The sequence below is a fragment of the Pempheris klunzingeri genome, chromosome 12 (genome assembly GCF_042242105.1).
Source record: "Pempheris klunzingeri isolate RE-2024b chromosome 12, fPemKlu1.hap1, whole genome shotgun sequence".
Taxonomy (NCBI): Eukaryota; Metazoa; Chordata; class Actinopteri; order Acropomatiformes; family Pempheridae; genus Pempheris; species Pempheris klunzingeri.
The window spans coordinates 14,677,621-14,691,584 of record NC_092023.1 but is presented as its reverse complement, the minus strand read 5'-3'; the positions used below and the strand labels follow the sequence as shown (position 1 = coordinate 14,691,584).

At 41.5% G+C, this 13,964-nt stretch overlaps 1 protein-coding gene across 1 annotated transcript; it reads left to right on the top strand.

Moving 5' to 3' along the window:
- Window positions 1–5,260: 5,260 nt before the first annotated feature.
- On the top strand, window positions 5,261–13,228 carry LOC139211338 (uncharacterized abhydrolase domain-containing protein DDB_G0269086-like). Its single transcript, XM_070841629.1, has 8 exons — window positions 5,261–5,316; window positions 6,229–6,328; window positions 6,673–6,762; window positions 7,055–9,967; window positions 10,477–10,629; window positions 11,622–11,682; window positions 12,445–12,569; window positions 12,964–13,228. Exons 1-8 carry the CDS (start codon window positions 5,272–5,274, stop codon window positions 12,990–12,992), a joined length of 3,516 nt encoding a protein of 1,171 aa, XP_070697730.1. The 5' UTR covers window positions 5,261–5,271; the 3' UTR covers window positions 12,993–13,228.
- The last annotated feature ends 736 nt before the right edge of the window (window positions 13,229–13,964 follow it).

The window sequence follows — 13,964 nt, the reverse complement described above, 5'->3', positions numbered from 1 at the left end:
AGGGAGGTGCATGAAGCCGAGGGAAAGTATTTTTGCCATTTCCTTGTTAGATTAGAAGAAAAAGTGGGAAACTGCCCCAGACCCCAGACTTCTAGGGATGACAGATTCACTGTGTGCAAGTTGCTTTTTGTTAATTTGATAAAGTTTAATCAAATTACCACAAACTAACACACTTAACACAAATAATCTGGGCTGGTGGCCCAAACAGCCAAGGGCCCCCAAACAAGTTAATCCAGCCTTGAGAAGAGAAAATAATACACAAATACCTCTGTAAAATACATTTTACAACTAGCCCCACTGCTGCATTGGATTCCTGAAGCGGACTGGCCTTGTGGAAATCTTAGTCTAGTCTAAATGTCGGTCATTTTAATCAGTTCTCCAGTCTGAACACAGACAATCACAGCTAAATAAAGAGCTTATTATCTCAATTTCACAATACTTATGAGTTTTCTGAGATTAATATTCAACCTAAAACCGGATGTCTTCAGGTTCTAATGAATCACTGAATCTAAAAATTCAGGCTAAAAATGTCTCACATGTATCTTTGAGTCCCAAATGTTGGTTTACGGGGCTTAAAAATGTGACAGTTTCGGGTTAGAAATTGTACCAGTTAAGCAGATTCACACTGTGATGGGAGGTTATAGTTGAGTCCACTGTGCTCCAGTCCAGTCCAGTCCAGTCCAGTCTAGTCCAGTCCAGTCTAGTCTGCTCCTGTCGTCCTTCAATCTGGTCCAGTTTTGGTATTCAGTCTGGTTAATTTTAATCCAGTCCAGATCAGTCGGGTCTTTACTGTTGTCTCTTCCTCTGCTTCATCAGACAGTCTCACAGACACTCCAGTGACAATCCCTTCCTTCTTAGACCCGACAACCCTGAACCCCTGTGGGGGTGTGTGTGGGTGTGTGTGTGTGTGTGTGTGTGTGTGTGTGCGTTTGTGTGCGTTTGTGTGTGAGAGAATGGCTGTATGAGTGTCAAGGTGGACAGGCTAATTAAAGGTACGATTCAGTGTACATTTTCTTTTATTTTTTACATCAAGTCTTACAACTCTCTCGGACTGTTTCAGTGTGGAGGTACTTGCGTGTGAAGGGACGTCGCCGTTTTGAATTTTTGGTCTGTTTTGTCCCTCACTGAACACTTGCCACGTTATCTCAGAAAGTGCTAAATATGTACAGGTTTAATGAGAAATGCTAACGATGCTAAAAAAAAATAAAAATAAAAATATAGAAAGATTTAACCCCAATATATGACAAGTGTTCAGTGTGAATAAATGAAGTCAAGATGTCCCTTTCACATGTATCAGTTATAATAATGCTGATAATAATATGGCTGAAACACAGGGAACAGGAGTGACAGCTTATTTAAATTACTGTAAAGAAGAATGTCTTAATTTTTCTTATTCTTTTTAATGTTGGACACACACAGGGGTCATAGTTTTAGGTGATTTTTGTCACACATGTAACCTCTGTTGTTATGTTGCTGCTGTTTGGAGCGGTCACTGCACAGGGCAGGAAAACAACCCCTGAAAGAATCAGAGGGCCCAGAGCTGGACAGGGGCCCCCCGCAAACATGCTAGGTACTACAAACACGTGTTTTCTAGGAACAGTCTTTAGCTGAGTGTAGAAATAACTGAGTGTAGAAATAACTTAACTGTGCGTCGGCACTCCCAGCACTTTTAAAACACACACACACACTGTCGCTGATGTTGGAGCGGAGCAGGACTCGACTGATGTCGCACAGTGGCCATTTTGAATAGTCAAAGCAGGAAGCTCGATGAAAGCAAAACATTTAAAGTATAGGGTCGGTGTTGTTATTATTTTTTTTAGCAACTCCCACGAAAAAACCTGGGCACTGTCATTTTAAGCTAACGCCACTCAAACAGGAGGAAATAGTGCTTTTGTATGGAACTATTTTCAGTGGCGGATTAATCCACATGTGGTGCTTTAGTTAGTAAATGAGGCAGCAAAATTAACGACTGTGTGTGTGTTTCTCACTGGTGTTTTTAATGGTGCTCTATAGGCACCGCAGAAGGAGATATCAGGCTTTAAATACACCGAGCTAAATACACCAAGTAGAATTTTCTCTTTTTGTGGGATTTGTTGAGAGTAAGAAAATACAGAATATCATCAGAATATCATCAGTGCTGTCCTGTAATGCTAGCGTTTCAGGTTTTATATTATCCAGCAGAATATCTTCTATAACGGCTAGTCAAAAGTAGCCTGCTGTAGACTGGACTGCAGCAGCTTCATTAGGAACTAATTCTCCAGTTTTTGAGTTTCATATTTATTTAAAAAGGTGATTATTCAAAAAGTTGTGAAGGACGCTATTCTATGACATAAAAAAACAACTTTTCACTGTTTTTAAAGGGACATCGAAGAGAAGGCTTCACTTTTTTTGTTTTCAGTCCATTGTCACAAATGTATCCACTTTATTTTGAAGCATATCACTTACTTGATTTCCTTCGTTGAAAAGACAAACTCAGGAGTTACTTTGACGGCAGCGTTAATCTTCTTTTCCCAGCCTGAGTATTCAAAATGGCCGCTGCATTAACCAGTTGAACAGATAACATTGTCAGTTTGTTCGCTCAGCAGAGTTGTAGATATGGTAGTTAGCAAAATGTAGTTAGTACGTTTAATTTAATGCCACGGTTACTGAATTACCACTGAGACAACCAATAGTTACCTTAGTGACCAGCCACTGTCCAATCAGGAGTCAGTCAGTCAGTCGAGGCTCAGCCACTTACAGCAGACTGTGGAATAAGGTGTGATCGAATGTTTGTGTTTCTCAAGACTGAAGCTGATGATGATGATGATGATGATGATGAATGATGAATGATGATGAATTTGTCTTACATCCCTGTACTGTTCTCCACCCCCCTCATCCCAACGCTGTACTAAAACTAACCTAATCCAGTCTGAACCTGTTCTTACCGTCTACCTTCCAGGTTGTGTATAATACTACTGCTATCTGAGAGTTAATATATGAGCGCTACGGGGCGATAGAGACGGCCTGCTGTTAATTATCACTGTAGAAGATGATGTACGTCGTTGTCTTTCAATGTTCAGAATAAACTTCAGTTGGACCAAGACGGCAGCTGTGTGTGTGTTAATAATTTGTGTTTGACCACACACACACACACACTAATGCAGGCCACATCAGGGTACATTTCATGTCCATTAATGCTTTTTTTTAATGATTTTTTAATTAGATAAACATGTTGGGAACACATGTTGTCGTGATGTCACTAAATTGACAGTTTTTGCAATGTTAATTTTTTAATTGAATCGGCATTGGCTTCAAATTGTCATGTATTTTAAAATTCTAAATGTAAAGTTTTTGAATTTTGTTTCATATTTAAAGTTTATTAATTCTGTCAACTAAATTGCTAACAGCAGAACCCCCTGCAACCGCTCAGTGGCGGCTCCGATAGGTGTCTTCTCATTATTTCTAAGTATTTCATTTTTAACAGTGCGTTGTCAAGAAATATACTAATTGAACGTTAATTATGTTGGGTACATTATTATGGTTTGAAATTATTTTGTCATTTTAATTCAAATCTCTATATTTTGAAATGTAAGGTTAATTGATAAAGAAGAAGTGGTTGTCAGCCTACCATTGACATTTTCAATTTTACACATATATTACACATATTTTAACTTAAACCACTGGTTGTTTTAATGAGAATGCACCTTACTTTTGCACTGTTTTGTTCATGTGAAACGTACCTCAAATTATAGAGAGAGAGAGACCTGCCGTTTCTCTGATTGTTCTTCTTGAACTCTTTTACATTTTCAAGCTTCTTAAAATCCTTCAAATTAAACAATTTGAAAAGGAAAAATCATTCTCTGGTCAAACCTCATTACACCTCCTAATGCCCTTTAATGTGCTTGATAGAGAATCTATGTAGGGATTGAATCAATAAAAGGGCATCCAGCTAACAGGAAATATACGTTTAGAAACCTCTTTCTCTTCTTTTGTCCTATTCATTACCTCAACCAAAATAATACAAAACAACATTAACAACATCAAATGAATTATATATAAAAAGAAAATACTGTGCCAGTGATGTGAGGAACTAGTTACTTTATAAATTCAGTGTAATCTGAAGTATTTCTATTAGCAGTACTTTTGCTTAAAGGCCTTGAGTGTGTCTGGCTGATCCATGGCCAGGGTTCGTTCAGTCAATGTGACTGACATGGCACATGGACCTTGTAGTCCTCATGGCTGAAAAGGCGGCAGCTTGGGTCTGGACTAATAACAGAGAAATGGCCTCTGCAGTCTGAGTGGACCCAGGTCATAGCCTGCTCCCGTCCTGAGAGGCTGCTCCGTGCTGGTACATGTGCTGCAGGGGGGCGTTGTTTGCTCTTGGACCAAACTGTGTCAAAGCAGACACATGTAGCCACAAAACACCGGAAGTCAGCCACATTTTCTTTCGAAGTAAAAGCGTCTCGACTGGCGTTTATTAACAGTACGGTATTAAAGTAATATGTTGAGGTATTTTTTCCGGACACTTCCATTTTATGCGACTGTATCCTCCTGTTTTTTTATATTTCAGAGAGAAATATTGCGGTTTTTACCTCATGACATTTACTTAAGAGCTATAGTTATTTACTTAGGATGCAAACAGAAATTATCAGAGTAAAATTGTTGGAGATTAACTGCAAAGGTATGAGAATAGCTAGAATTAGCTTCATTCTGTCCAACTTACTTGTTAACACATCAATCCTGACACAAATTTATCGTTTTCACTTTGTCAGTTCGAATTATTCAGTAAATTACCAAAAATTTTGAGGCTTTTATTTTGATATTCCTGACCGGAAACTCCATCTTCTTCTTCTGTCGTTATTGGCGTCGATGTTTGGGTGCTACAGGGCTTTAAGAGGAGGACTTTATGTAACTGATGCTATAAAAAAAAACAGCTCTACTAAACAAGTTAACATGTTAGCCGGCTGCAAACAAACAAACAAACAAACAGCAAAGGTTTAGAGGTGGATTTAATCGGTCGACACCGGAAGAAGGTATTTACTGTTATCGCCTCGGTCAGGTTGATGTTAGCTAACTAACCTAAATTAGTTCCTTTCGACCTGTTATTTGGCCTTTTGTGTGTTTTAATCACCAGTTTAAAGGCTCCTCGGTGTGTCCACAGCGGTAAAAACAGAGTAACGCCGCCATGGTGGAGGACAGAGAGCCTCAGGACATTTAGTTCTTTCCCAGGACGACCTGACTCAACGTGAACACTTCACCAAACACATCTGATATTAATATATAGACACAACCATGGCTGCTGCTTTGTTCAGGAGAGGAACAGGATTATGTGTAAGAGTAAGTAAATACCTTGTTTTTATCTCTATAGTTAGACTTTGATTTGACTGAATTATATATAGTGGTGGTATTCAGTATTCAGATCCTTTACTTAAGTAAAAGTACTAATAACACACTGCAAAAACACTCTTTACAAGTAAAAGTCCTGCAATGAAAAGTTAAAGTATGTGAGTATTATCTGGAAAAATCCTGCTTTTACATGAATGCAGAAGTTATTTTTAAGTGAACTCTTGAACTCTTCTGTATCAGAATGCCACAAATGTTTTTGTTTTTTTAATTAATTAATATTATGGAATCATCTGCTGATTATTTTCTCCATTCATTGATTGTCTGTGTTGTAAAAATCCTGCAAACAGTGAAAAGTGCCGCCAGAAAGTCTTGTTTTGTCAAACATATTAAAAAGGCATTAAAGTTATTAAAATTATAGAAAGGAAAAGTAGTACATCTTCACATCTGACCAGCTCACAACCATGAGATGTTCTAACAAGACTTAAATTATTAATCAAATAGTTACCCATTCATTTTATGTCAGCTGACCAGGTGATTAATAGAGTAATTGTTTCAGCTGTACTTGTATAAAGTGTTGGACAGCTTAATTTAAAAACAAAACATCATATTTTATAAAGCCTGCATATTTTTTGTGTGCAATAATCTTATGTTGGAAAGTAATCAGTAACTAGAGCTGTCAGGTAATTGTAGTGGAGTAAAAAGCACAATATTTCCCTCTGAGGTGTAGAGGAGGAGGAACTGGAAGAGGTGTGAAAAGAAACGACTCAAGTAAAATACAAGCACCTGAAATTTGTACTTTTCCTTCAAATCGAACTATTGAAACTGGAAACAAGTTTGTCATCTGGCCGCACATTACCTTGTGCATCCCATACCTTGATTGTTTGTGTGCGTGTGTGTGTCCAGTGTATTCACAGGGAGTTGTGTAGACTTGTATGGAGGCCGCAGACCGCTCTATTCAGCTCCAAACCATCTGACAGAAAACAGCCGCGCAGAACACACATCAGTAAGACAAACACACTCTCTCTCAGTCTGTCCGTCTGGTTTTCTGTCAAATTTTTACATGTAATCCCCAATTATTACTGTAGTCTGTTCATATATGATTCCCTCTGATCTACACCTGTGAGTAAGAGCGGTAACTAGTGGCATGTAAAACACATGATGGCATGTTGGATAGGTAACAGGTCCTTCAAGATCTGTGCTACGTGTGGGCAGCATGGATAAAATCATACAATATATCACAATATACTATTTGTAATCTTTTACTGCAATATCGACATATATTGTGATACACAAAATGTAATCTGCCAGCATATCAAATACTCAGTCTGTGTTTTCTTTTAACAACAGAGAAAGCCAAGCGTCAGCCAGCGGTGGATGTGGCTAAACTCCTGGAGCAGCTCTTCTCCCAGCACAGGCCGGGCACAGCGCCTCCTGCTGGTAAAGGTCATCACGTTCAGGCTGTTGTGGGGTGTCAGAATAAAGTCTCCATGCCCATGGAATACATTTTAGGAATCATGCATTAGACTGTGTCAGACTAGCTTATGTAAACATGGTGTGACTACATGGACAGCCACATACGGGAAACACACAAATTCAAATGACCATAGACAAACATGCTCCTGTGTTAACAGATGGTAAATTAATTAAATCCCACAAATGTGGATTTGTTCTGCTTGTTTCTGCCTTTACATCCTCTTGTTTTCCTCTTCCTATCCCGTCCCTCCTACAGCTCGACCTGCCAAAGCCCCTTCAGTGCCTTCCAAACCTCCTACCTCAAATGTCCCTCCCTTGTCAAAGACAGTGTCTGTCTTTCCAGCTGCTTCTAGTTTTACTCAAGTTGATCATGCTCCTAAGAAGGTTACATCTACTTTTGATACCGCACCACCATCCCCACAATCAATATCAGTACCTCCAACAAACCCAAAGACTTCGTATTCCTCAGAAACGCCTCAGCCGTCTCCTCTTGATTTTATTCAGGACTTTGCTGCTGATTGTGTCTTTAATGGGGCTGTTCCTCCAGCCAGCACAACTCCTGCATCATTAGGATCAGAAGCAGCTGCAACAGGAGGGCAAACCTCGCCTGAAACGATAGAAACCAAAGTAGAAACTGCCACAGTATTGCCCATATCAGCCCGCATGCAGGAGAAGAACACAGAGACGTCATCCTTTTCAGCTCCTACAGTAGAAGCTTTGATAGAAACTTCAACAGAGTCACCAGTAGAGCTTAGCCCCTCTCCTGTGGAAACACTAGAAGTCAGAGCTGCTGCTGTTGAAGCTTCAGTAGAGCCTACAGTAGAAGAAGTACAAACCAAAGGCGCAGCCCCTGGATTGGTTAGTGTCTCACAAGAACCCTTATTAGCAACTACAATAGAATCGCCAGTAGAAGCCAGCCATTTCCCCATCGAAATGTTAGAAACTAGAGCTGCTGTTGTCGAGGGTCCAGTAGAGCTTACAGTAGATGCCACATTAGATGTAGCAGCTGAAACCAAAAGCATAAACTCAGGAGTGGTTAACATTTCACACACTACAACAGTAGAACCCCTATTAGAAACTACAATAGAACCATCAGTAGAGGCCAGCACCGCTCCTCTGAATACACTAGAGAACAGAGCAGCTGTTGCTGGTTCAGTAGAAGCTACAATAGAAACGGAAGTAGATGCAGCAGCTCAAGCAGCACAAACCCACAGCAGACACTCAGGAGTGGTTAACCTCTCATACAGTGCTGACAAAGAACCTTTAATAGAAACTATAATAGAACCAGCAGTAGAGGTCAGCATCTCTCCTCTAGAGAGCAGAGCTGCTGTTTCTGAAGCTACAATGGAGCCCAATATGGAAAATCTGGAGAACACAGTAGAAATGAGTTCAGTCCCACCTGTAGGAGCACATGGAGCCTCTTTGCAGATGGAGGAGCAGACAGCCGAAGCAGAAGCCATGACGCTGGAATCGATAACATTAGCCAAAGTGAAGGCTGAAGTCGGAGGTCTTGAAAGTGGAACTCTGTTAGAAACAAGGAACGCACTTGAGAAAGAAGCAGAGGAACTAGCAAAAGAGGAGAAGAGGGAGGTTGAGACCACAGCAGAGGATGTTTCTGTGTTTGAGGACACAACAGAGGCCGAAGTTTTAATGCTGGACTCTATCTCTGAAGCCACCGATGCAATAGAAGCTGAGACGTCTGTTATTTTAGAGGCCATGTTTGGTTCTGAGCAAGGACCGAGGCAGCCGCCCGACACTTCGCCCTCTGACCAGACACTGGGACAACAGGATAAAATGATGGGTCAGGAAGCAGAAAAAGAGCTGGGAGGGCAGGAGGGGAGTGTCTTGGAGGCCATGACTCTGGAGTCTGTGACTTTGGCTGAAGTTGAGGCCTCAGTGGGAACTCTGGAGAACGAGTCTCTGAGTGAAATGTCAGATTATCTGGAGAAAGAAGCCGAGATTCTTGCCGGAGAGAAGAAGATGGAGGCAGAGGAGGGGGTGGCGTCTGAAGAGGCCGCTGAGGCTCTGAGGATGGAGTCTCTGTCTCTGCCTGAAGGCGACGCTCTGTCTGAAGCTCTGCAGGCAGACACCCTGATGGAGGAGCTGCTCTTTTCCATTCCTGGACACGTAGATGCAACAGTAGATGCTCCAGCTCAAATAGAACGAACCAACAGCACAGACGCAGGTCCCATGAACCACATTGCTGAAGCAGAACCTTTAATAGAAACTACAAGAGAACCAGCAGTAGAGGCCAGCACCTTTCCTCTAGAGAGCAGAGCTGCTGTTTCTGAAGCTACAATGGAGCCTGTGATAGTAAACGAAGCAGCCGACAACGTGAAAGAGCTGCTCCGTCATGCTGCTGACACAGTAGAAACGAGTTCAGTCCCACCTGTAGGAGCACATGGAGCCTCTTTGCAGATGGAGGAGCAGACAGCCGAAGCAGAAGCCATGACGCTGGAATCGATAACGTTAGCCAAAGTGAAGGCTGAAGTTGGAGGTCTTCAAACGGAAGCTCTGCTACAAACAAGGAACGCACTTGAGAAAGAAGCAGAGGAACTAGCAAAAGAGGAGAAGAGGGAGGTTGAGACCACAGCAGAGGATGTTTCTGTGTTTGAGGACACAACAGAGGCCGAAGTTTTAACACTGGATTCTATCTCTGAAGCCACCGATGCAATAGAAGCTGAGACGTCTGTTATTTTAGAGGCCATGTTTGGTTCTGAGCAAGGACCGAGGCAGCCGCCCGACACTTCGCCCTCTGACCAGACACTGGGACAACAGGATAAAACGATGGGTCAGGAAGCAGAAAAAGAGCTGGGAGGGCAGGAGGGGAGTGTCTTGGAGGCCATGACTCTGGAGTCTGTGACTTTGGCTGAAGTTGAGGCCTCAGTGGGAACTCTGGAGAACGAGTCTCTGAGTGAAATGTCAGATTATCTGGAGAAAGAAGCCGAGATTCTTGCCGGAGAGAAGAAGATGGAGGCAGAGGAGGGGGTGGCGTCTGAAGAGGCCACTGAGGCTCTGAGGATGGAGTCTCTGTCTCTGCCTGAAGGCGACGCTGTGTCTGAAGCTCTGCAGGCAGACACCCTGATGGAGGAGCTGCTCTTTTCCATTCCTGGACACACAACAGAAGGCCCGATCGGTCAGGAAGATGTAAGAGCGAATAGTTTGGATGGTAAGTTTGAGTTGTTAAGCTGCTAGTGGTGAAGACGCAGTACGAAAAGCAAAGGCAAGGTACCCTAACTTTGGAACAGACATTTTAACGTCTTGGTGAGAGTTAGTTGAGAAGATGGACACCACTCATGAGTGTGTATGTAAAATATGGACCCAAAGTCCCAAGGCTATTAGCTTAACTTAGCATGGAAAGGCACTAGCCTGGCTCTGTCCAAAGTTTGAAAATATGCCAAACTAATTCTTTGATCTGCACACAAACATCTTACACTGAGTTACTTCCAGTACGTCAATGTGACCGACTGGAGCTCAAGCTAACAAAGTTTGGACTGTGTGATGGAGACTTAAGAAATAGATGTGTTAATTAAAACTAAGATAAAAGCAGACGAGCTGTGAACAGAGTATTTGTTTAGCTGTCGAGGAGATTTAAATCAAAACCACAGTGTTAGATGCTTCAGAAAGTGGAATCGGGTCCTGGTCTGCACACCCTCATCTGTTCTGCTTCGGACGTAGTTACCACAGCAACGGTTGCCACTGGGTCAGCGGGCGATGATGCTGCAGTCACAGATGATTCCCCTGATGCTCAGAAGGTGGTGCTGCTGGGACAGGAGGCGGAGGAGGAGACTGAAGCCTTGGGGAATGAAGGCGACAAAGGGACGCACGCAGGTAAATATCCTTCGGACGTGTGCAGGTACGCACAAAGTCACTATCGGACAGTTCTGCAGCACACAAATTACAGCCAGTCTGACAGGGATGTTGTTTCGAGCATACTGAGGCCTTCACTGTATTCAAGGGTTAAGGTCTGTACACACCAACAGCGACGTGATTAAATGGCACGAAATGTAAATAATTCTGAGGCACATTTTGAAGTGCCTGACAATTCCTATCAAGGTCTGCAATTTTGAGAAAAAAAACTATTAAGAGACTGACTTAGGCTATATGTGCATCCTTGAATCATTCAGGAAAACATCTTTCTACAGCCCTGAATGTGCACAGGAAAGCCGTTACATTTCTACACACAGAGAGGAAGGACTGCAGCTGTTCTCGCAGACAGAACTGGTAGCAAAAAGGTGTTGCAGCCCTAGACTCAGTTCCTCTACAGAGTGTAGAGGAACTGTTAGTTTCTTTATTTACACACTTACTTACAGTCTACCAGCACATTTTTATGCTGCTAAAACCCACTAACTTTGAACTAACGTTTGCCTTTGAAAGCATCATTTTTTGTACTTTGTCTCTATTTTTATCATACTAAACAGAGGTCTGTTAAAATCAAATGATATGCCGTGTTGACTGTTTTCAATGTGAAGGGCTGTGAACTACATGCATTTTGATCGGTCCGATGTGTACACGGTGGAGACTTGGTAAAAAGCTTGTGAAAGCTTGCATTGCCTGGATAAAGGTACAAGACATTATTAACGTGTCTGGTGTGTAAAGGCCTTTAAAGTTGTCTAACTTTAACTAATCCATAAACATACTCTATGAGCTATATAACCTCTCATGCCGTAGTTCAAAGGCATGTTTATTTTAGAAATAAATCATCCTAAATGACCCATAATGTTCAAAAACTCAATGAAATCTGGAGTTTTTCAGAACTGTCTATCAGCGTTGTCTTTTGATAATGTAGAGTTTTAATAATATTGTTTTCATGTGTTTTCCAGATTTAGATCCAGTACAGAGACTCTTCTTGGAGAAGATCAGAGAATATAACAACATGCGCAGGTAAAGACACAAATTTGGCCTGGCTTCTTAAAGGAATAATTCAACATTTTGGGATTTAAGGCACAGACACAAGAACTATATCGATCTTCTCATCTAACTCTCGAAAAGCTAATTTCCCAAAATGTTAAACTGAGTTTTCTCATGTTAATTATTTCATGCTTCTATTTTAGCCAGGTCTGTTTGGAAGATACTGGAAGACAGGCAGATCTTATTTGACGCCTGTGACAGCCCACATGAATTGACTGACACTACTGCATCTAATATGCTTTGTGAAAGTACAAAAGTGGTTTGAATTTCCCCAAATAATGAATTATGGATAAGCAGCATTTTGAAGGACTGTATTGATAAGAAAAAAATCTTTACTAATGGTAATGCAGAGCTTGTCAAGGAATGCATTTTGCATTTCCTCTTTTTTTGATGTATGTATTGTCGTATGTATGTTTTTACGTCATGCTTTATGGCGAAACCAAAGACAAATTTTCATATTGTGGCCAAAAACGTTTTTGTAATTGTAATGTATCGTAAATAAACTTAAACCAAAAAAAAAAAGAGAGGACGCCTGGTTGTATAAAGGTTTAATAAATAATTTTACCACATAATCTATCCAATTCTGCATAGAGTAGATGTAAAAAGAACAGCTTGAAGCAGTTTCTAAAATTTGGATAGAAAGTGCACCGTGACGATCATTTGAGAAAAGGTTTTCAGTGAATTTCTGTTTTAATTTCCCCCCATCTTCTATCTCCTCTCCTCTCCCTCTGTAAGGTTGAATGGAGGACCCTTGGAGGCGGAGCCAGATTACAAGAAATACGTGTCAGAGGAGACTGCAAAGCTCCAGAGACTTTATGGAGGAGGAGACCTGAGCAGCTTCCCTCAGTTCACCTTCACTGGTGTGAGAGAGATGAAGATCAGACATTCAGAGTTCTTATGACTTTATACACGACATATACGGAGTGTCAGCGGCAGGTTCTAGTTGTTAACGTCCCTTTTTTTTATCCCTCAGAAATCCAGTATCAATCTGGCTCTAACAACAAGCTACGTCACTCTGTTCCCAGTGATAGCTCTACCTTGTTTGGATAAACCATTATGGTTGATAATCCCATTCCTTATGGAGATTATGAATTATATTTTTACCTCAGGAACATAATGTTTCAGCTCGACAGCACTACAGCCAATCAATAAGCACTTTTCACTGCACAGACCCACTGAAATATGCACAGTGACAAAATAAAAGTAGTGTATTCCAAAATATACAGTAAATAACTTCTGCTGCTTTCTCTTCAGATCCAAGACTGGACCAGGACTCCAAATGATCCTACCTCCTTCTCTTAATGCACTTCCTTTACCTCTTCTCCTCTGCCTGCCCTCTCTGACTTCCTCCTCTATTACCTCCTCATTTCAATTTTACTACATTCGAGAACACAGAGAGGGCGAGAAGGCGAAGCATAGTAAGTTTGTTTGGGTGATCTGCCATTGAAATAAGGGAAGATGTAGTCCTGGCTGTTTGTTTGTAGTGTGCCATAATAATAGCAAAACATATTTTATTAAAGCAGCACTTTCAAAAGACTGAGGCTTGTTCTTTCTGATATTCAGTGTGTACGTGTTTGGGTGAAATGCAAATAAAGCATGGTATAGAGAAGTCAAGGCCTGGATGAACAGCGGGTGGCGCCATCCGTTCAGCTTCTCTCCATTTGGCTCCATATATCTCTGTCTATTTCTCCTTCCTTCTGTTATTTTTCTTTCTTTGTTGCATTTGCAGGCCATATTTGTCTGTACATGCACTCGGTGTCTCTGCCCATCACTGTCGTTGTGTTGTGTGGTGACAGAGCCAGTCTTTGCCAAGTCAGACCCCCCCCTCAGTCACGACTCTGATAGAGATGGTGTGAGTCACATCCACCAGCACACACTAGCAACACCAGGAAAAAAATTGAGTGCGGTACCAAACTCTATTCTAAAATATGATCAAATTCAGATTTTTTTTCCTTTATCTTTTATTTTATCAGGGAAAGAGACACCTGAGTAATAAATTAATGTGAAATGTTTCCTAAAATAATTCGGCTATGCAAATTGGAGTGAAGGGCCAGACTAGAGTAGAACAAAACAGAAAATGTCACTCATGTATTCATTTCCAGCTGTGTTGATCATCAGGATGCGCTTCGTGGCCCTGTGATGACGTCAACCAGTTTAGGCGGTCACTCAGATTGCCTGCGCGCGTGCATGCGCGTGTGTGTACACGTGTGGTTGTGTGTGTTTTGTCCTTCAGTGTTTTTAGTGTAGCAGCACGC

Excerpts from the sequence above, each read along its gene's own strand:
- LOC139211338 (XM_070841629.1), top strand. The coding sequence starts at position 5,272 with ATGGCTGCTGCTTTGTTCAGGAGAGGAACAGGATTATGTGTAAGA. Across the intron at positions 10,630-11,621 it reads CGACAAAGGGACGCACGCAG|ATTTAGATCCAGTACAGAGA; the intron begins GTAAATATCCTT and ends TGTGTTTTCCAG. Across the intron at positions 11,683-12,444 it reads GAATATAACAACATGCGCAG|GTTGAATGGAGGACCCTTGG; the intron begins GTAAAGACACAA and ends TCCCTCTGTAAG.